General features: G+C 44.1%; 4 protein-coding genes and 1 non-coding gene across 5 annotated transcripts; 4 read left to right on the top strand and 1 right to left on the bottom strand.

Annotated features, from left to right (window-relative positions):
* Nucleotides 1-148: 148 nt before the first annotated feature.
* LOC102702081 (ATP phosphoribosyltransferase, chloroplastic) lies at nucleotides 149-4,719 on the bottom strand. The gene is made up of 11 exons (XM_015834269.2): nucleotides 4,335-4,719; nucleotides 4,146-4,205; nucleotides 3,341-3,454; nucleotides 3,113-3,178; nucleotides 2,918-3,025; nucleotides 2,742-2,825; nucleotides 2,117-2,218; nucleotides 1,875-1,988; nucleotides 1,707-1,787; nucleotides 965-1,084; nucleotides 149-609 (listed from the first exon to the last, which is right to left on the bottom strand). Exons 1-11 carry the CDS (start codon nucleotides 4,611-4,613, stop codon nucleotides 514-516), a joined length of 1,224 nt encoding a protein of 407 aa, XP_015689755.2. The 5' UTR covers nucleotides 4,614-4,719; the 3' UTR covers nucleotides 149-513.
* A 1,839-nt stretch (nucleotides 4,720-6,558) lies between these two features.
* Nucleotides 6,559-11,444, top strand: LOC102711134 (probable serine acetyltransferase 2). The gene is made up of 10 exons (XM_006649284.3): nucleotides 6,559-7,188; nucleotides 8,119-8,316; nucleotides 8,434-8,493; nucleotides 8,648-8,743; nucleotides 8,835-8,859; nucleotides 9,150-9,244; nucleotides 9,777-9,943; nucleotides 10,569-10,642; nucleotides 10,742-10,801; nucleotides 11,021-11,444. Exons 1-10 carry the CDS (start codon nucleotides 6,931-6,933, stop codon nucleotides 11,035-11,037), a joined length of 1,050 nt encoding a protein of 349 aa, XP_006649347.1. The 5' UTR covers nucleotides 6,559-6,930; the 3' UTR covers nucleotides 11,038-11,444.
* Nucleotides 11,445-13,287: 1,843 nt separating this feature from the next.
* Nucleotides 13,288-13,448, top strand: LOC121054030. The gene has a single exon (XR_005811497.1). It is a non-coding gene; the product is annotated as a U1 spliceosomal RNA (small nuclear RNA).
* Nucleotides 13,449-13,843: 395 nt separating this feature from the next.
* LOC102710853 (probable acyl-activating enzyme 1, peroxisomal) lies at nucleotides 13,844-17,297 on the top strand. The gene is made up of 2 exons (XM_006649283.2): nucleotides 13,844-14,567; nucleotides 15,696-17,297. Exons 1-2 carry the CDS (start codon nucleotides 14,070-14,072, stop codon nucleotides 17,148-17,150), a joined length of 1,953 nt encoding a protein of 650 aa, XP_006649346.2. The 5' UTR covers nucleotides 13,844-14,069; the 3' UTR covers nucleotides 17,151-17,297.
* A 2,902-nt stretch (nucleotides 17,298-20,199) lies between these two features.
* LOC102710566 (probable acyl-activating enzyme 1, peroxisomal) lies at nucleotides 20,200-22,189 on the top strand. The gene is made up of 2 exons (XM_040522222.1): nucleotides 20,200-20,596; nucleotides 20,685-22,189. The coding sequence occupies exons 1-2, from the start codon at nucleotides 20,399-20,401 to the stop codon at nucleotides 22,140-22,142; spliced, it is 1,656 nt and encodes a 551-aa protein (XP_040378156.1). The 5' UTR covers nucleotides 20,200-20,398; the 3' UTR covers nucleotides 22,143-22,189.
* Nucleotides 22,190-22,778: the final 589 nt, after the last annotated feature.

Below are 22,778 nucleotides of genomic sequence, written 5' to 3'. Positions count from 1 at the left end.
AAATTTGGAATTCCCTGGTCACGCAGAGCCAATCCCAAGGGCAAATAGCATGTGTCAAACTATTGCATATTATAACCGGGTGACCGGGTCAAGGTCAAATGGATAAGATAACAGGACACAAGCATGACATTAAGGGGGGCGGACAGAATTGTTATGGGGAGGATTATACAATCCATCTTTATTGCAGCAAGCCCAAATTATTCAGCGTCACGCAAGAAAAGGTACGGTTCATACACACGCACACAAACCCCCATCCAACAAGGTTCCACAATTATATCAACAGATCAACAGGTACATAAAGGGTATTACAACCCATGCTTGTCAAGGGTATAGCCAGACGAGCACATTGTACGACGGTACAGACCAAAATTCCTCAAGTAGTGTACGGCGGACACTTCACACAAGAGCTCACTTCTGAGTTCTGACAATGGTTGTAGATATGCTTCAGCGAGCACAAGTAAACTGATGCTACAAGGGTCATTGAAAGAGAAGTATGGCAGACCATGCACCAAGTCACAACCCTAGTTCTGAAAGTAGTTTGCGCCACCTAGGAGTCTCCTCATCAAATATGTAGGTCAGCTTTGTCACCAAGACTCCGCTGCCACCAATCTGCAGTTACAAGTTAATGAGTACACATAACACAATTGGATTTACACTTGAAACCAAAAGCCATACAGTTCAAAACATATATAGCGAGAATCATATATGTTCTAACTGTCTAACGTAAGTTATATTAGGAGCTCCCACATCAAATTGACCCTTTGTGCTGACAGCAGTGAGAAGCATGGAGACATCTTCTTTTGATAATTACTTATATAAGCACATAAATATATCTTTAGTTACAACATTATAGAACTTCTAAAGAATAGAGGTAATTGCCCATAGGAAACAGGAAACGAGAAGGGAGAATAAAAGATGATAGAGACACATTTCCATAAATAAAAAGTAAAGAAAAATATCTTACAGATCTCAGCTGTTGAATGGACTTGTAAAGCGACTTCTGTGGAACTACTACATTAATGGCATAGTATTCCACAGCAACCTTGCCATCACGTGAGCAGTAGACTGGACTTATAGTTGGGCCCTGTTTACATCAAAATGATCATAAGCTTTAGTGATTTTCCAGATAAGTATTTCAAACTATGGTGGTTCGTAACCATGAGAAAGGTTTTTGCTATAAGTTTGCAATGCAATCAGAACTAGTTTTATTTCAAAGGTAAAAGACTAGAACTGGATTTTGTCTCACTCCAAGTATAATATATGTCAAAACATTGGTGCATCAGTGTACATAGTGCAGGCCACAAGAAACGGTAGATGTTACATATTAAAATTTAAAAACGATATTAATAAGAACAGCCAATACCACTCCAGTGCACTAGAAATTCCTTCTTTTCTTTAATGGAACACTGCCAGGCGGCCCAGGCCTTGTCTAACAGTAAACTAGTAAATTCCATTCTCAATCAACAAAGAAGAAAAGATCAGCACCTCATGTTTAAAGGGCCAGATTATGACGAATGAGGTCTAGATATTAGAGCAGCTACAGCACAACTATATTTTCAGTTCAAGATTATAGAATGTGATTTATGAATGTGGAAATAATAAAATATTTTAAAAGATATTCTAGTATCTGCTAATAAGAGCATGCTATTCATGGTCAGTATATAAAAGAAGTATATTATTACTACTTTGAATATTTTTAATGATACCTGTAATCCACATAATGATGTTTGACTGAGAACTCTTTCTGCCACTTCTTCCGCACTGTTCCCCCTCATGTTTGCTGTGACCTTATATGGCAATATAAAGTATAATTGTGAGTAACGATTAAGGTATTAATTGAGTTATCACACAATTTAAACTAAAAAATGGTTCACCATTAGCTCCCCAGTTGCTGTGAGGTGAGCCTCTAATCTTTCAAGCATCTCATGTGTAATCTCCAAAACACCATTACGTTTGTGCAGCGATCGCCTGCATGCGACAAGTGTGGCCTGTGTGATATTAGATGTCTCACAGACAAGCATGACTTGAAGCAAATGTAAATTAAAACTACAAGGCATTTGTTCTCCCATGTGCTGTGCACACGTGTCAGAGAGGGAAGGAGAGAGGTTAGGCTTACCTGGCTTTCCAAAACTACTCCACCATCAATTTCCTTCAAATTATTCTCACGCAAGGTTGTTCCACTACTCACAAGATCCACTATAACATCAGCCATACCCATCTTCATGAGTGGAAAAAGGAATTATTAGCATTCACTAACTTTTGATAGGCTAATGATGGATCGTGTAAGGACATACAAGCTAACAGATCAAGATTAAAGACAAACATGCCAATATAGAATAATAATAATAAAGAAGTAAAGACAACTCCTCTGCCGATTAACATGTGAAGAATGTCTAGTTCAGATATATTACGATTTAAATTACTGTAAAGTATGGTACACTTCAACTTCGATGCAGCTTTGTAACATACCAATGTCATAATAAATAATAAATAACAAAAAAATAGTACAGCGGTACAAACAATACCATGCAACATACCTATTCTGTGGTGAAAGCTGAAGTATTGGGACAGAAATATTCAGATTTGGTTTTACTATGATCTAAATATAAGTATTATGAAGGAACAGATATGAGCAAACTACGACATTGTGCCATCGACTAGATAAACAAAGAAGTGCAAGAGGAAAGGAATTTGGAAGTACAAAGAAACCAATGGAAGTTATAAGAAAAGTGCAATCTCACAGCAGGATATGATTCAAGAGCTCCATCTCCAGCTAAGAATGAAACATGATTGAACCCACTTTCTCTCAAAAACTTTTCCCCTAGCTGCAACACAAAAAAAACTTAGTTAAACGATCATCAAATCATGTCATGAGGGGGGAACACTTGAACAACTTTGAGTTCGTTCGCGACCATACATATCCGAATCCTGTAACTACACGCATTGGCCTCTCTTGTGTCCATTCAGGCATATTTGCCAACTCCTCCAGAGTATTTATATTCTCAAAAATGCCTTCTTTAGGAACCTGATTATGCATTTTGACAGTTTCAGATACATTTTTTCAGCAAAGTAGCAAGTATAGTTGTACATGAACGATTCTAAAACACCATACCGCAAGGGACAAACGACAATGTCCAAACTCGAGAGCATCATGAACAACTACTAAATCATCACTACCCTGCCACAGGAAATCTCAGATAAGTAGAAGCATAATCCATTAAACCCTTTAGGAATTTGAAATCAAGAATGCTATATATCCAACAAATAAGCATAGAAGAACTTTTAAATCCAGAGGTATGCACAATCTGAGCCAAAGTATTTAATATCAATTTCAAAATACCTGCCCATATTCACTGACTATGTCAAAACCCACAATGCCAAGGTCAAGATCCCCAGATTGCAGTTTACGAACAATATCTTTGGGCCTCTGAAACCAAACCTCCAAATTTGGGACCTGCATAAAGGAAAAAGTTAAGAAAAATGTATGATTCGATACTTTAACCTATCCATAATAGTTTTCTGAACAGGCAACCACATGTCAATACATACCTAAAGATGACAAAGAGACAGAGTCAAGATGTAGGTAAAGTTGCCAATGTTATCCATATTAAATGAAATAAATCAAATAATATCAATCAAAACTTTTAAGCTAGTGTGGACAACGTACAATAACTGTGACATAGGTTTCATAAAAAATGATATTTTTTAAACAGACATCTCCTTATATAGTGAACACATGATGTAATTGAGGAGAGTATTTTACTGATATTTAGATTATTTGGAAGAAAACATATCTTTTACTTCATCAATTAGTGCTGCTAGTTATTGGCATCTACATATTGATCATGCGAACAATGCCCATTTTGCCCCCAACAATCAGATGTTGAGGACAATTTTAAAGGGAACGAGTAAAGTAAAAGATTGATAGTGTATATGATGGCAATATTTCACTCATTGTCGAAGGGGTAGAGCAACATTAGTTTAGCATTGCCATAGCATATTTTCTCAACAATCAAAAGGGAATTCATACAACCATACTACTATACTAGCAACAGCGCATACGTACAATATATGATACGCAGCAATTGCCCTGCAGAAATCATGAGCTGATACAAGACAATGCCCAGAGCATGGATAGGACTCACCTGCGGGATATCTGCAGTGTACTGCCGCGGGTTGAGATGGCGCACTGACAATTGGCAGCTCTGCACCATCAGACGCACAAACAGCATGTCAACACCATGTCAACCCACGAAACTACAGAATTGCCATGAGGCACAAACAGCACAACAAAACCGAGCAGCGGAAGCAGGCGCGGAGACGATGTACGGGACCTTGAGGAGGCTTAGGGTTTGCTCGGACATCCGGCCCTTGCTGGGGAGCCCGATACGGACGACGGTGCGGTCCGCGGACAGCGGCGACACCGCTGTCGGCTTCGCGGAGACGGTAGCGGTCGCCGAAGCCGCCGCCCGAGGAGCGAGAAAGCGCGCCCTCGCCACCCCCGCCGGCGCCGGCGCCGGCAAGGGCCGCACGCGGAGGCCGGACGGCGGGGAGGGCGACGGGGAGAGCAGCACGGCCGTGAAGTCCGGCCGCGTCGCCAGCATCGGCGACATTCTCGCTTGCTCCTTCCGCCCGCGCGCGCGCGGCCCCTTCGCTGTCTCCTCGCCGGCCTTTCGCTGCGGCGAAGCGTCGGGGAGCGCGGGAGGGAAGCAGCGGCGGCGGCGGCGGCGAGAAGGAGAGGGGGAGTGGATGCGGCAACGGGGGTTTTTAGAGGGGGACAAAATAGACGGTGGGTGGTGTGGACACGTCGGCGTGGGGCACCGAAGAGGAGAAATCCGACGCACCACAGATGCAAAGCAGCCGCGGATATTCGCGCTTCGTTTTAGGGAGAATCGTTGCGTTGGTGGACCTTGCGAGCAGATTTTGGAGCATTGTATAGCTAAATATGATGTGAAAACCGCATCTCTGGTGAAGACCATAGATGTAAATTTGAAAACTATTGTACATAAGTTTTGGAAAAAAATTAAACATCATGCACATTGGTAAGATGATATTAGAGTATTACACACAACTACACAAAATTACATGACCAAGTTTAACTCTCTTTGTGAAATATAACATTAACAAATGACTACGGAGAGACCATGTTCCTAATATTTGTCTTTTTCTTCACCATTTGTTTTTTTATTAAAAAACAACATTCAGTTTGGTTTTGTAATTTGGTGTGGCTCTCTAATGTCATTTTATCTATGCGTATGATTTTTTTTAAAAACGCTGATGATACATACAACGATCATCTTTTGAGTTTTTAAAAGAGACGGACAAACAATATATATAAATAGAAAATAATTTACAAATAAAACTTTCATACATATGTTCATAGTGAAACAATGTTATAAAACAACCATCGGAGAAAAAGTTAAAATCAACTTTAAAGTTTAAAATTTTAAGTTTTGACTTATAAATATAAGTAAAAGACAAAAGATGAGAGCTGTTGTTTGTACACTAAGATGTGACCAACAAGGCCTGTTTAGTTCAAAAATTGTCGTGTTCACCCGTCACGTTGAATCTTTGGACACATGTATAGAGCATTAAATATAGTTAAAAAAACTAATTGTATTGTTTGGAATGAATTTATGAGACAAAACTTTTGAGCCTAATTAGTCTATAATTAGTCATGACTACTACGGTAGCTCACATGTATTAATGACAGATTAATTTGGCTTAAAATTTTGTCATGTGGTTTTCTGACATTCTATGTAATTAGTTTTTAGTTAGTCATTAAAATCTTTTGATATCCAATCAAACGTTAAACCACAGTTGATCCAAAAATTTTCGCCAACAAACACGTTGAGGTTGGGCCATTTTTTTGTCAATGATTGCTGACCTCAGGAACAGGATTGGTACAGGTATGGTGGCTAACTTCACGCATGCCATGACCTTGACCGTGAGGTCCACGACCAATTGCAACAGGATAGATAACTGTGACGAGGGTAGGTACCGAGCACTAACTAATAAGGTGCAATCATTTGTTTTTTCAAAAACTTAATAGCATAGTTATAATTATAAATAACTTCTATATACATGTTTTTAAAAACAAAAACTAACAATAGTTTATGATTAAAAAATTATAAAATTAACTTGTTAAAATTTACATTTTGAGTCAAAAGAAAGGGTTGAAACGTCGTCCGGTCCCAGTGGCACAACGACACAGCCCATCACATCCTCGGTTTATACCGTACTAGCAGTAACACTGTTGGAGACTATCCGGCCGTGTCGCCTGCTTCTGCTTGCAGGAAAACACCAAGCGGTCGTGTCCACCAGCCCGCGCTTCCTGCACGGACTCGCCCACCGTTCGCCTCGCCCGGCGCGAGCTGCACACGGTGACACACGCGAGCTGCGCGGCATCGCGCCACCACCACACACACACGTCCCGGGCCCCGTCCACCCACCCACCCGCGCGCGGCGCGCCGCGAGCCGTAGGATTTGTCTCTCCGGGGTCCCCCCCTTTCCCCGGCCGGGGAGGCGCCGAGCCGAAAGGCGGAAGCGATAAAGCCGTGGCTGCTGTTTCAGTACACCACCACCACCACCGCCGCTGGACCCCACTTCGCCGCAAAATCCCTCGCGCCGCCGCGCAAGCCGCCAAGGGAGGGGGGCCCTCGTCTCGGGCGCGCATCCCCAGACGGCGGTGACGCCGTCAGTGGCAGTGGCCCGTAAATAAGCCCGTCGTCCTCGCCGATTCCGTTTGCTCCCAACCGCTCTTTCGTACTCGCCATTTGGTTTCGCTGATTCCGCTCTCCCTCCTCTCGGCCTCTCCCTCCCGGGCGCGCCGGCGACTCGCCGCGTCGGGCCGGCCGGCCGGCCGACCGCCGCGAGGGAGGAATAGCCCTAGGGCCACGAGGAGCCGACGGGGCTTCGCTGCTTCGGCCCATGACGTCGTGCGGGTGCCTGGTGCTCGAGAAGGTGGAGGACCACGGCGGCGAGGCGGCGGCGAGGGGGAGAGGGAGGCTCGCGCAGGCCGGCGGCTGCGGATCGTGCGCGGGGGAGTGGAGGAGCCGTTCGGAGACCATGTTCCCCATCTACGTGATGGGGAGCTCGCGGGCGAGTTCCGCGGCGGTGGTCCGGGGCATAGTCGACGCCGCCGAGGACCCCATATGGGAGGCCGTCAAGTCGGAGGCCAAGTCTGAGGTGAGTACGGCTCACGAGATCGCTCTCGGGGATTGATCGAAGCTTTGCTTGCCTCTTTCTAAATTGGTCGTGGCTTTCCTGATGCTGCCGGACAGACTGAATTTTGGGTTGGAACGAGGAAAGGTTACGATTTTTAATGGTCTTGTTTGGATTCAATAAAGTTTTGCATGTTCTTAGGTCTAGAGAGTTCTTTCGGTTCGATCTGGGTTCGAGGCTGCAAAAATTCTATATACCATGAGTTCTCTTGTTATTTTGAGTTAACACTTCGCGATATTGTCTTCTGCTTTGATGTCGTGTGAGTAACTGCTTCGTTTTAGTTGGATAAAAACATGAATTGATTTAATAATATTTTCTTCAAATTTACTACATCGGTTCTATATTATAAGATTTTCAGTGTTTGACTAGACTCATCCATGTATCGATTTATATATTTTGTATATTTGTCTAGATTGATTAATACACGTACGAATGCAGGGCCAGAAAATCTTACAATATAATTTAAAACAACAGAGGGAATAGCTGCTATGGCCCTTGGGAGAAAAAAAAAATGTTGCTATTTGTTTGTTCTCCTGATTCAGTGAGCGTGTCATATTTGCTGGTTGAGTACAACCAAATAATTCTGGAGGGAAAAATGGTATCAGTTAAAAATATGAATGAGTGAAACTTAAGAGCCAGGTAGTTTAGTAAGTTAAGTTGCCTGAAGAGTGAAAAATTGAAGACTAAGATCGCAGGTTCTGAAACATTTCATACCTGTGACTGTGTGAAAGCTTTATTTTTTTCAGAAAAGATCAAGCAATAAAACCAAACTACAATTGCATGAGTACCAGTCTTAAACATCAGCTCCATCCTTCATGGTTACATCTGATATTTATGGCTGTTTAATTATGACAAAGCTTAATTTTTTATTGTTGATTCTTATACTGTTTACAGGCTGAAAAGGAGCCTATTTTAAGTAGCTTCTTGTACGCCAGCGTACTATCTCATGATTGTCTCGAGAGGGCGTTGAGTTTCGTCCTTGCAAACAGGCTCGAAGATCCAACATTGCTGGCAACTCAGCTAATAGACATTTTCAATGATGTCATGATGAACAACAAAGAGATACGTCGTTCTATTCGCCTTGATGCTCAGGTGAGTCCATTGCTATAGAGTATTCTACTGATGTGCCATGTTTATGTTCACATGCTATCTCGTTCTGTATTATCCCATTGATCTCTTGACAACTGTAGAATCAATGTTCCATTCCAGGCATTTAAAGACCGAGATCCTGCGTGTGCACAATACAGTTGGGCATTGTTGTACCTGAAGGTATGTATTACTAGATACTTTTGATACAGATGGTCATAAGAGTCCCCCAAAACCAATCCCACATCATACAGAAATAACATACTGCTTGTATAATATTGTTATCATCCCACATGTGACTTCTTAAAACTCTAATGCTGCTTGTCAACCACTTCAGGGTTATCATTCGTTGCAATCCTATAGGATAGCCCATGTATTATGGAATCAAGGGCGTAAAGTTCTGGCATTGGCACTACAGAGCCGTATCAGTGAGGTGACCATTTATTTTCTTATGAATCAGATTTTTACATTGCTTTAGCGGATAGTTCTCCTTCAGTAACATTTGGTATCATATTTCCTTTCAGGTTTTTGCAGTGGATATACACCCAGGTATATTATTGTTCTGCAATGATATATGTTCAATATTATGATTAGCCTTTTCCTGTTTAACATTCAAATGATGTATGGTGATATGTGATGTTTCGCCTGTATTATCATCTTTGGCAGGATAATTGTTTGTCACCTTTTATAGTTGACATGTTTTGTTTTTTTATATTGCTTTTAAATTTTGATTTTTGAACAGTTAAGTTATGAACATTTTGTCTTCTGTTTTTTTATGCCTTATCATGCCCCCCCCCCAAACTTTTGTCTTCCTAAGTCCTTTATTATTAAATCTGCAGCTGCAAGAATTGGGGAGGGAATATTGCTGGATCATGGAACAGGTCTAGTTATTGGTGAAACTGCCGTTGTTGGAAACTGGGTTTCATTAATGCAGGTGCCCAGCATAACTATGTTCTTACTAGCTGTATTTTTCAAAATATAGCAATATTCTAGATCCAGTTTTAGTTTTGAGTGCTAAAGCAAGTAGCGAAAAAAATATATACACTACAATGTGCCAATATAGGTTTATAATAGCACCGATATGATTTGGCTACCAAACAGCTAAACATATATATATTACATGTTTTAATTAATTTAGAAAAATGTTTTACTTTATGTAATTATGAGTCATCAATTCATTTATGAAGGTGAATAATTAGCGGCATGATGGACATTCTGATTTGTGTTGTATAAGAGTATAGAAGAATAAAAGGTTGTTTTCCTTGAGTTCTGTAAAATAGTTTCAGAATACAAATTTTCCCTTGGTCGGAACCAAATACATACCATAATTATGATCAGGATGTCCTGCATGTATCCATGTTGGTTTGTTTTGCTTAAAATCAAATTCATAAAATATTGGATTTGTTTCTATTGAAAGCTGTAACCAGAATCAAAGTTCACCAGCTTACAGCTCAGATTTGCTCCAGGGTGTTACACTTGGTGGTACTGGCAAGGAAAATGGAGATAGGCACCCCAAGATTGGTCAGGGGGCTCTTCTTGGAGCTGGTGCTACTATCCTTGGCAACATAAATGTAGGTGAGGGAGCCATGATTGCCGCTGGTTCCCTTGTTTTAAAGGATGTTCCTCCCCACAGGTTAGTAGCCATGATATATTTTTTAAATACTGTTCAGCGTACGATATTGCATTTACCTAAAAGTTAGGTATTGGATTAGCTAAACCTACATGCTCCAATTACCTTTTCTTCTTCTGGGTTCAAAGCATGCAAAGTAGTTTCTAGGAACTCCATTATATTAGATATAAAATAGTGCCTCCCTTTTCATATCTTAAAGTGTTTTTATATTAATGGAGGTATTACTTTCCTTGTTGCATCATGTTTCCTATCAAGGTGCTTGACTTAGTGATGCCTGGTTATGCTCACGCTTGAATAATCTTTATATGAACATTTGCTCACGCTTGAATAATCTTTATATGAACATTTGAATCAAAATGCTGGTGCCTGGTGACTTGGTGAGAAGTCCTTTAGTGATGTCTTAACACAATCCATTAGGCCTTTACATAGTCAACTCGCAATCATGTGCATTTTGTAATGGAATATTTATTTATTTTACATGTGTCCCAGGGTGATCGCAGTAATATCCATTTTGTAATGGAATCTTTATTTATTTTACACATGTCGTTTTGTTTCTGCATGTATTACATCATCATTGTCTTGTGTTGAGAATTTATCTGAATTGATTTTTTTTAATTATGTTTAAAAGTATGGCAGTAGGAAACCCTGCAAAGGTCGTTGGCTATAAAGAGAAGGAAGACCCTTCTTTAAGTATGAAGCATGGTTAGTACATGGATAACATTTTTATCGTCCTTGTTTTCTAGTTTACTTTTGGCTGTGATGCTAACCATATGCCACCATTTTTTTTCTGATTAAATGCAGATGCCAGGAGAGATTACTTTGAGCATGTTGCCATCAGTTTTTCAGATGACAGAGCTAATGGTGAGTTTTCTACTCATGCCCTTTGCCCCTTATATAACATGTGATTTTACGTATACTACCTGTATTTCTACAACTCATCAACAAGCAGTTTTGAATCCATAAATCATATAGCATAATTCTAGCACCCTGTTTGAATCCATCAATAAGCAGTTTTGAATAATTGGCTCTGTCTGATGCGGTAATTCTAGCACCCTGTTTGAATCCATGTTCGCTTTGCAGGAAGCGTTGTGAAGTGAAAAGGTTCAATTACATACCTTAGGCGCTTCTACCCAGAGGACAACACTGGAATACTGGATATCTGATTATGCAAGGGTGCTTCTCTTTTTTGCCCAGGCACCCAAGGTCCTGAAGCTCCCCATCTATATTTCCCTGTGGCCTTGGGCCGCTGTAATAATGTGATGTTATTTGTCTGGTTAACTTGTTAGGACTGGAAAATTCTCTAGAGACTAACAGAGCAGCGACTATGCACTTCAGCCTTTTCTTTTCTGAATGTCAGTAGCATACTAGCAAGCAGTATTTCTTCAGTACCAGCATTTAGGTAAAGATGTTTTTCTTTTATGTGTAATCCATCAGAAAAACGTTACACCGCCCATGGGGTGATGAAAAAAGGAGGCAAATAAGCCATCAATTATTCTCTGGTTCAAGTTCAACTGGTTTTGCATCTTCTTCGGGTGGTATGACTGCGTTCTAACGCCGTGCGAAGCAAAAACGGAATCCACTTGGGACACCAAATCCATTTGACAATTCCTCTTGGCACGCCGAATCCCATCTGATGGTGAAGTTTTTTTTCTCCCTTTCTTTTGGATTAAGAATCATCTGATAGTGAAGTGTTCGCTAGAGTTTGACAGAGTTTGACACCTGAAAGCAATAATGAGTCTTAACGTCAAGTCAGTCTGAGATCTCTTAATCCTAAAACCGGAAATGTATACCCTAAACTTGTATAAACCGTTTAAAAGGGGTCCCTCGGCAGTATTGATTTAAATTTTATCCGGTTTTCCTGACGTGACGTAGGGTAGGTCCCACATATCAGTTTTTTTCAATTTTTCTTCTCTTCTCTTCCTTTTCATTTCTACCGGGCAAGCACCCACCCGACCGTCACCAGCCACCGCCGCGAGACCGGTCGCCCCCAGCCTGGCCGTCGCCGCCCCCACCTGGCTGACGCGACCCTCGCTCAGCTGCGCCATCCCGCTGGCTTTGTCGCCGCCGTCCCCACCCGCGCTCGCGCAAGCCACCGCCACTCGACAGGTCGTCGCCCTCCCGGTCGCCACTGCATCGCCCTCCTCAAGCCGCGGCCACCTCGGTCGTCCCCGAGCTCGCCCGCGCCCGCGCCCACGCAAGCCACCGCCACGCGACCGGTCGTCGCCCACGCGGCTGCCACTGCATCGGCCACCCACCCGGCTGCCACTTCACGTTGAGTCTTTCAATGTTTAGTGGTGTGCATGTATAGCTTAATTAGCTGATTAGTTAGAGGATAGTCAATACATGCATGGGTTGTGTGGCAGTTACCTGCGTGCCTACGTGCATGCAGCTGGGTGGGCTGCCCAAATAAGTGGATCGCGTGTTACGTGAATAAAAGAAAGACGTTAGTCGTCAAAAGGTATTGTGTGCATCCTTGTTATTTGCAAGTTTTTGTGTGTGGCGCCATGAAAGCGGCCGCTGTAGCGATGTTAGTGGTGTTGCCGGCGGTGGCCATCGTGGTAGAGCCACCCACCGACGGTGCGGTCAAGACTGCTGCGGCGAGCCGGCGACCACTAGCGGCAGCGGCGGCGCCGACCGCTCGCCTACACGGCGGAGCTGACACAGTGCGTGGCTGGGTACGGGAACAAGGTGAACTCTTGCATGCTCGGCGGCTACCGCAAGTCCGCAGTGGCAATGGCGCCAGCGGCGGCGGCAATGATACGTACCGGATCAATGCGGCTACGTGCTCGGCATCATCTGGTGGGGTATCGCACTCAACCTGATGCCTACTTCGTCGCCACTCACATGAGTTGCTGGCACACCGGGAGAGATCAGAGGAAGAAGAGAGAGAGAGGACAATGTGGGAGAGAGAAGAAAAAGGAAGAAAAAAAATGATTGAGAAAAATTTAAAAAACCTAACATGTGGGACTCACAGTGTGCCATATAAGCAAAACCAGGAAAATTTGATTCAATACTGCCAAGTGACTTTTTTAAACGGTTTATGCAAATTTAGGAGTATACATTTCTGGTTTTGAAGTTAAAAGATCTCACACACTCGACAATAAGTTGAGTGACCTTCGATAAACTTATTCCTAATGAGTCACCGTTGTTCACATGGCCTTGGCAGGCCACGGCAATCGAGGCCCATAACAGCACGGAGGCCCAAAACAGACAGGCCCAACCCCCGCCGCTGCCATTGCCGTGCTAAACGACAACGCAGCGCTCTCGTTTAGTACCATCTCGACAACTCGATGCGATGCTGGTGGGAGCGGCCGCTATAAAGCAAGGGGTGGGTGCATCGTTGCAACATACTTACCTGGACGGGGTCGACGGGCGATCAAGAAGGCCCGTGGCCTAGATCAAATGCTCACATTGCACTTGGTGAGCGCGTTGGTTTACCATCTCCCCAAGTGGGAGAGTGGACGTCATAATTTGTGGTAGAGGGGGTACGCGTTCGCGCGGCCCCTGCCAACTCTAAATTAATTTTTGTCCTGGCTCTTTTGTATATTTTAATTTGTTTACAATACTATAATATAATTAGTCGCTTTTATTAAATCTTAATATAATTATTTTCACTCTATCTTCTTTCACAAATTTTCTCGAAATGAAACAAGTTAGAATCAAACTATGCAATGATCATTAGTCAAAATATCTTTCCCTCTTTCTCTGCCCATGTTCAGATTATGAATAGGTCCTCGTTGAGTGTAGTCCTCATGGGCCGTTATTTTTCAGTGGCTCGGCCCATGTTCAGATTAGGAATAGTAATAGGTCCTCGTTGATTGTAGGTACTGACAAAAATTGGTCCCCATCTATTATTAGGACTTCCAAAGAATGATCATACAGTCGAACAGAAGATAAGATAGATGCCAACAGTCCAGTAGAAAAAGAGGAAAAAAGGGGAGAACTTCAATCATCCAGATAGCAAAAGAACAAAAAAACGAGCCGATGCAAAACAATTCTCAACTCATGCGGCTCACGGAATGCACGAGATTGCGGAGCGTTCCAGACACCCGAACGAGAACGAACACAGACACGAGCACACGACTGCACAAGCTGAGAGCGTCACTCGCACAGTCCCGGTACCCAAGCCATGAGAGCCGCATACCTTGCGTTGCGCAGGCTAGCTCGCCGCCGCCATCGCCGCAGTAGCAGCAGCAGCGTCGGATCATTACCCCCTAATCGTCGTCAACCACCCCACGATTATCTTAGTCCCCATGTGAATTATACTACTAATCTTTGCTCCCCGCGTGCGATTATTCTATCGCCATGGCGCCATCCGCGAGCGTTTACTTTCGCCAGAAGCTCCGGGGCCGCCGCGGCTCAGCTGCTGCTGTTCTCCAGCCTCGCGGGGAGGGAGGGGGAGGGGGAGGTGGAGGTGCTGGACATGGAGGCCGGCACGGTGCGGTGCGCGGCCAACTACGCGCCGCTGACGCCGCTCAGTTTCATCGAGCGCGCCGCGGCCGTCTACGGCGACCGCGCCGCGGTGGTGTTCGGGGAGAGGCGGTACACGTGGAGGGAGGCGCGGCGGCGGTGCGTCCGCGTGGCCGCCGCGCTCGCCACCCGCTTCGGCGTCGCCCGCGGCGATGTGGTGAGTCCGACACCGACGCTGCGACACAGCTTGCTTCTCGCTGCTTCTTGTTTTCGCCTTAGCTTCTTCGTGTTCGCGAGCTTTTTGCTGTTTCAGAGCCTTTCTACCCTGAGAAAATTATTTGTTTGTTAACTAAAGTTGATCAGTTCTGTCATATACCCCTCTTAAAATGCTCCACTTTAAAAGACAGATAAGAAATCGATCAACTATAGAATGCATCTTTATCACCTTGATTTTGGCCGTTAGTGTTACTAGATGTTTCATTTTTTTTTGGTAGCCTCAATCTTTCCTATTTAAGTCACATGATTGGTACTGCTGCATATGAGACAGCCGTTTGGCAAGGTGCTAGTAGGTCTTTTCACTTTCAAGTGTGGTGGAATAGTAACGTGAGAGTATGCAATCATTGCATTTCCGTAGATCCATTTGATGATACCCTTCCCGCAAAATTAATATTTTTAGTTTATCCCAAGATTTAATAAAACTTATAAAATTCATACGAACAATTTTGTATTTTAATACACTTATAAAATCTAACAACTTTATGATATTGTGCTATTATTTTTAAGGAGTTATAAAAGAATATAGGTATCATTTGGTTAAAATTTTAAAAGTTTGATCAAATCTTATCTAAACAACAAATATTATTTTACTAGATTGAGCCAGATTAAAGGTATTTCGCATCGCCCATTTACTTCCACTTCCATGCTATTTGGTCGGATCCAAATAATATTGGAATTAAGTCCTATCCTACTCACGTAATGGGCCGATGAGCCAATATGAGAAAAATCTATAATACGATGGGCCTATGTAGGGGTAGCAGTGGATCCTTCATTTTTGGTCAATTAAATTTAAGGGTTAGGTTTAAATAAAATAAGTTAAAGTTTTGTAGAGTTATAAGCTAAAAAATATATAAAGCCTGATTTAAATTATGAAAAGACCCATAAATGTTGGTTCATTAGGCCCAGGCATAATAGAATATATGTATAATTTAAAGCGAGTTAAAATTTCGTGGAGTTTTAAGCTAAAATGTATATAAGACCTAAGTTAGATTATGAAATGACCCATAAATCTGGGCTCGTTAGGCCCAGGCATAATAGTATGTATGACCACATTGTCGTTTGTATTCAGGTTGCTGTTTTGAGCCCGAATGTGCCGGCAATGTACGAGCTGCACTTCGCCGTGCCGATGGCCGGTGCAGTCCTGTGCACGTTCAACACGCGGCACGACGCGCCCATGATCTCCACCCTGCTCGGCCACTCCGGCGCCAAGGTGTTCTTCGTCGAGTCGCACCTCCTCGACGTCGGGAGAGCAGCGCTGAGGCGCCTCGCCGACACAGCGAACACCGCCACTCTCCCGGTTCTTCTAACCATCTCCGACCACGGCGCCGACGACGGCGACTCAGGTTGCGTGGACTACGAGGATCTTGTCAAGGACGCCCCGTCGCAGTTCGACATCCGGTGGCCGGCGGACGAGATGGACCCGATCACGCTCAACTACACCTCCGGCACGACGTCGCGGCCCAAGGGCGTGGTCTACAACCACCGCGGAGCCTACCTCAACACCATCGCAACAGTCCTCGCGTACGACATCACCGCCATGCCGACGTACCTGTGGACCGTGCCGATGTTCCACTGCAACGGCTGGCATCTGCCGTGGGGCGTCGCCATGCAGGGCGGCACCAACGTCTGCCTCCGCCACTTCACGGCGAAGGTCATCTTCGACAACATCGCGCGGCACGGGGTGACGCACTTGGGCGGCGCGCCGACGGTGCTCAGCATGATCGCCAACGCGCCGGCCGCAGACCGGAAGGCTCTGCCTGGGCCGGTGCGCGTCATGACGGGTGGCGCGCCGCCGCCGCCCCGCGTTTTGTTCGCCATGGAGGGGCTCGGCTTCGTGGTGTACCATATCTACGGCCTCACCGAGACGTACGGCCCCGCCACCGTCTGCACGTGGATGCCGGAGTGGGACGCGTTGCCGGCGGAGGAGCGGGCGCGGCTAAAGGCGCGGCAGGGGTTCCATCACATCGCGTTGCAGGTCGCCGTCAAGAACTCGACGACGATGGAGAACGTGCCGAACGACGGGCAGACGGTGGGTGAGGTGATGTTCCGGGGGAACACCGTGATGAGCGGCTACTACAAGGACATCGGCGCGACGAGGAAGTCCATGGCCGGCGGTTGGCTGCACAGCGGGGACCTCGCCGTGAGGCACCCCGACGGATACATCCAGCTCAAGGACCGGGCCAAGGACATCATCATATCGGGCGGCGAGAACATCAGCTCGATCGAGGTGGAGTCGGTGATCTTCAGCCACCCGGCGGTGCTGGAGGCGGCGGTGGTGGCGAGGCCGGACGATTACTGGGGCGAGACGCCGTGCGCGTTCGTCAAGCTGAAGGAGGGCGCCAACGCCACGGACGCCGAGATCATAAGCTTTTGCCGGGAGAGGCTGCCGCATTACATGGCGCCCAAGACGGTGGTGTTTGATGAGCTGCCCAAGACGTCGACGGGGAAGACGCAGAAGTTCGTGCTCCGGGAGAAGGCCCGGGCTTTGGGCAGTCTCACCAAGTCTGCCAACAGTAAACTGTAAGATAATTTGTGCTGTTGGGAGTTGGATGGGGAAGCTCTGTTTGCAAATTTGTCATCCGTTTTTTTTTTCTGTTTCCAACGATGTCATTCGAATGACACATTTTTGGTTATTTTTATATTTTTTATAGTTTTATAACAATAATTTAAACTAGTGGTAAATATAATCAAATACCGTTTATGAGTAACTTTATCGGTTATCTATCTATCTATTATATACATAAAGGAATAGAAAAAAGAGGCTCCACGTTGTCTCTCACGGGCTATTAATCGGAGAAAAAGTGAAAAACATACACCGTTAGATCACGGTGGGTCCAGATTATAACGGTGCAGATCGATAGCTAAATACACAGCGTTTCTGAAACTATATTCCCTTACAGCAAGTATTCTGAGTTTGAATTTTGAGGGTTTTCATCTATTTCTTTTCCCCCTACAAAAAAATATTTCTTTTCCCTGGGAAGTTGTAAATATAGCTTGGATGGTGAAATTGGTGTTTTAAAAAAAATCAATCAGAAAAAAAAAAGAAACAAATCAATCGGGCAGATCAAAGAAACAGAAAAAAATCAATCGGCAAAGAATGGAAAAAGATTGATCAGGTCAATTTCATCGGACATAAATAGAAAAAAATCAATCGAAACAACAGACTGCCACAATAGTTGTTGTCCGACTTAAAAAAACAGTATTTTACTTTTCTCTTATGATACATGGATTTTTCGGATTTCTCATTGTTTGACTAAAAAACTGATATTAAGGAAAGAGTCCATCTATTAAAATCTAAAATTTTGGTTAAAAATTGGCAAAAATTAAGAGAAAATTTAGAAGTATCTAAAATTTGAGAATTATATAAAAGAAATTACATATAAGTATAGTTTAGAATACATGTAAATGAGGTTACATGTAAAAATATAATTTGGAAAATTTTAAATTCAAATTAAAAATTAAAAAGTAATTATTATCAGGAAAAGAGACCTTATATAGCTACAATTTATAATGAAGAAAAATAGAAAAGTTAATTTGACAATAGATTAGTAAATTTGGACTATACGTTGGAATAATAAGGGAATAAAGGGAGAGTCAATCGGATAATATAGTAACAAATCTGTTTTTGTTTTTTTTTAATCGGACAAGAGATGTGTGGTTTCGGTAGGAGAAGAAAAAAAGAACGTTTTTCTTATCAGGCAAGAGACATGAATAGAAAAGGAAGAAACGATCCGTTTTTTTTATACTTGAGTTTGCTAAAGGGAAATATTAGTTGATTGTGTAAATAAAGATAAAATTTTATCAGGTAAGACTAAAAATATTTTATTTTAATATGAAAAAATATTATCAAAAGTTTTCATGTGCCAGAAAATTCCACATTAATATCTCTGGCGGTCTAGATCAAATTATGAGATTAATTAAAGAAAATAAGAAAAAATAAAAGATAATGTTTTTTGAATCGGACAAGTAAAGAAAAGATAGGTTTCGGTAAGAGAAAAAAAACGTTTTTTAAATTAGACATGTGGTTTCGGTATGAGAAAAGATAAAGAAAAGAACCTATTTTTTTAATCAGACAAGAGACGTGAACAGGAAAAGAAAAGAAAATATCAAGAAATTTTCATAATACTACCTTAAGTTTGCTAAAGGGAAATATTGGTTAAACGTCTAAATAAAGATAAAATTTTATCAGGTAAGCGTATAAAATATTTTATTTTATTACTAAAAGAGTATTATCCTAAGTTCTCATGTGCTAGAAAATCCCGCGTTGATCGAAAGAAAATTAAAAAAAAAGACAAACGGATAAATATTTTTTTAACCAAAACAGGTACGGAGTTTTTTGAAAGCATGTGAGGCAGCGATGAGAAACATACAACCATGGTTTATACATTTCTATCCCATGGCAATAAAAACATAATAACAAAAAATAATTTATATTGAGATCAAAGCCGTACAATTAGAAAAAAAACAAAATTCAGATTATTTTAAAAAAAATTATTATTATTGGGAGAAGATTATGTCCATCCGAAAATACAAGAACATTTGAAATTTTATGGACAAAGGACTTATTATGATAATCTTATATAACATGAAAAATATACTGGTCAAGTTATGCAGGAGTTTAAAATCATTGTTGTTTTTAATTTTTATAATAGAACGTAAAAGTGTGTATATGTAATTATGTAAAAACAATATACATCAATGCTAGCCACGCAATTTGTGCGGGCCACCGTGCTAGTTGGATTATATTAGATTTTTGCTTCAATTTTGATCAATTTGCATGAGGCTCAATTAGCTGCTGCCTGACACCAATCCCTGTGACAAAATTTGATATTGTTAAGTACCTTAATTATCTCATAGGCTTCACAAAATTGTGCTATCCTACCTGTCCCTTTAAATAAAAAACATGGATTAGTATGTGGCCTCAAGTAGACACTCAATCCAAAACCGCTCGATGATACCTAGGAGGGGATGGGGATCCAGCTAATTTCGCTGCCTTGTAGTACTAGCATTCCTCAATTGAAAAGGCCGACATAAACGTACACAATGCAGACACATTTCTGCTCGATAATATAGAATGCTGTCTTTCTGTCCCGATCAAATGCTCTTGGCATTGCGCGAGTGAGTGGGTGTTGAGTTGGTGAAATGAAAATTTTTGCGTGTCACATCAGACGTTTGACCGGATGTTGGAAGGGGTTTTTAGACAGAATAAAAAAACGAATTTCACGGCTAGCATGGGTACTGTAGTACTTATGATTAATCATATACTAATTAGGCTCAAAAGATTTGTCTCACAATTTATCACATAACTGTGTAATTACTTTTTTGATTTATATATGTTTAATACTCTATTTAGGTGTTCAAAGATTTGATGTAATGTTTTGGGATGAAAATTTTTAGAAACTAAACGGGGCCAGTGCTCTCCAAAAACTAATTCCACTAGCATGATATGATACTAATGATAGCGTGGCCCGTGATGTGCATATTCTCACACCTCCTGCATTTCGTCTTAATCTAACGGAGTTGAAGTACTATAATGCACACATCACTCTTCCAATTAATTAGTGCACGCGAAAGATGACCGGCTCAACTGCACAACAAAATCGAAAGACTGGGAAGGGTTAATGTTGGTAATCTGCTTGGTTAGTCTCCACCAAGAACAGTACTACACGATCGGTTGGATTGCATTAGTTGCACTTGCGCATAATTGTTCTTCAGAGAGCCTAAGTGCTGTGCAAAATCGATCCCGTGAAAAGCACGATTACACGAGCTGTCATGGAAGGCTCCATGCTGAGTGATGCAAACTACGCGCCGCTGACGCCGCTGAGCTTCTTGGAGCGCGCCGCCGTCGTGTTCGGCGACCGAACGGCCGTCGTCTCCGGCGGCAGGGAGTACTCGTGGCGCGAGACGCGGGAACGGTGCTTGGCTGGGGCGTCCGCGCTCGCGGGCCTCGGCGTCGGCCGCCGGGACGTGGTGAGTGACCAGAGCTTGATGCCTCGGTGAGCTTTCCTGTGTTTGTAAGTTGTGAATCTAACTCTACATGCGAAACGCTGCCGATCAGGTTGCGGTCATCGCGGCGAACATACCGGCGATGTACGAGTTGCACTTCAGCGTGCCGATGACCGGCGGGGTGCTGTGCACGCTCAACACCCGGCACGACGCGGCCATGGTGTCCGTCCTTCTTAGGCACTCGGAGGCCAAGGTTTTCCTCGTCGAGTCGCAGTTCCTCGCCGTCGCGCACGACGCCCTGAGGCTGCTCGCCGATGCCAAAGCCAACCTTCCTCACGTCGTCGCGATCTCCGACAGCGGCGACAGCGGCGGCGGCGGCGGCCGCGGAGGGCTAGAGTACGAGGCGCTTCTGAGGGGCGCGCCGCGCGGCTTCCAGATCAGGTGGCCGGCCGACGAGTGCGACCCGATATCGCTGAACTACACGTCGGGGACGACGTCGAGGCCCAAGGGCGTCATCTACAGCCACCGCGGCGCGTACCTGAACTCGCTGGCCTCGTTGCTCTGCAACGACATGATGCAGATGCCGGTGTACCTCTGGACCGTGCCCATGTTCCACTGCAACGGGTGGTGCATGGTGTGGGCGACGGCGGCGCAGGGCGGGACGAACATCTGCATCAGGAACGTTGTGCCCAAGGTCATCTTCGAGCAGATCGTTCGCTACGGGGTGACCAACATGGGCGGCGCGCCCACGGTGCTCAATATGATCGTGAACGCGCCGGCGTCGGAGAGGAAGCCGCTGCCGAGGAAGGTCCTCATCTCGACGGGCGGCGCGCCGCCGCCTCCGCAGGTGCTGGCCAAGATGGAGGAGCTCGGTTTCAATGTCGCGCACGGGTACGGGCTCACCGAGACGTACGGGCCGGCGACGAAGTGCGTGTGGAGACCCGAGTGGGACGCGCTGCCGCTCGGCGAGCGCGCGCGGATCAAGGCGCTCCAGGGAGTGCAGCACCAGCTGTTGCAAGACATTGACATCAAGGACCCGGTGACCATGGCGAGCATGCCATCCGACGGGCGCGCCGTCGGCGAGGTCATGCTCCGCGGCAACACGGTCATGAGCGGGTACTACAAGGACGCGGCGGCGACGGAGGAGGCCATGCGCGGCGGCTGGCTGCGCACGGGCGACCTCGGCGTGCGGCACCCCGACGGGTACATCCAGCTCAAGGACCGCGCGAAGGACATCATCATATCGGGCGGCGAGAACATCAGCTCGATCGAGGTGGAGTCGGTGCTGTTCGGCCACCACGCCGTGTTCGACGCGGCGGTGGTGGCGAGGCCGGACGACCACTGGGGCGAGACGGCGTGCGCGTTCGTCACGCTGAAGGACGGGGTAAGCGCCACCGCCGACGACATCATCGCCTTCTGCCGTGCGCGGCTGCCACACTACATGGCGCCGAGGACGGTGGTGTTCGGCGGCCTGCCCAAGACATCGACGGGGAAGACGCAGAAGTTCCTGCTCCGGGAGAAGGCCAGGGCCATGGGAAGCATACCGATGCAACGCAAAGCAAAACTGTAGGATGGTGGCTGCGTTAGGTTTTGTTGCCAAGATGACAGTGTCCTGCAGGCTTATTCGGTACCGGAGGATTTTCAAACGAAAATTACAAGGATTGAATTGTTTTTTATAAAAATTATGTAAAATTACTGCATCCCGAAGAATCTATAAGATAAATTCTGAAGACCCCATAAAACACCCGATTCATGATAACGCGATGTTTGGGAAGACGACGGATAGTGTATAAAGTCCGTGTTAAAACCATGTCAAGTGCAGCATCATATAGGATGCACTTACATGAATCGTCGGTGCTAGTATACACGGGGTGATTGAAAAGCCAAACGACATGTTTACAAATAAAAAATAATTTATAAATAAAATTTTTATATACGATTTTTTAGCGATTTAAAAGCCAAGACTAAAAAATAAATTTTGCTAAAAAAAACTTCAAAATTAACTTCAAATAAAAATTAAAATGTTGGCTTATAAGCATAAGAATAAGAAAATTTGCCAATTTGCTTGTGTAAGGCTTGAAATGTTGCACCATCATGGAAGGTCAGCAGTGCATTCATACTTTAGATATTTTTTTATTTCATATTATAAGATGTTTTGATTCTCTTTAAATTTATATGGGTGCTGATTAAGATAAATAAATAAATA

This window comes from Oryza brachyantha, chromosome 3, assembly GCF_000231095.2.
Source record: "Oryza brachyantha chromosome 3, ObraRS2, whole genome shotgun sequence".
Taxonomy (NCBI): domain Eukaryota; kingdom Viridiplantae; phylum Streptophyta; class Magnoliopsida; order Poales; family Poaceae; genus Oryza; species Oryza brachyantha.
This window is presented reverse-complemented; position numbering and strand designations above follow the sequence as displayed.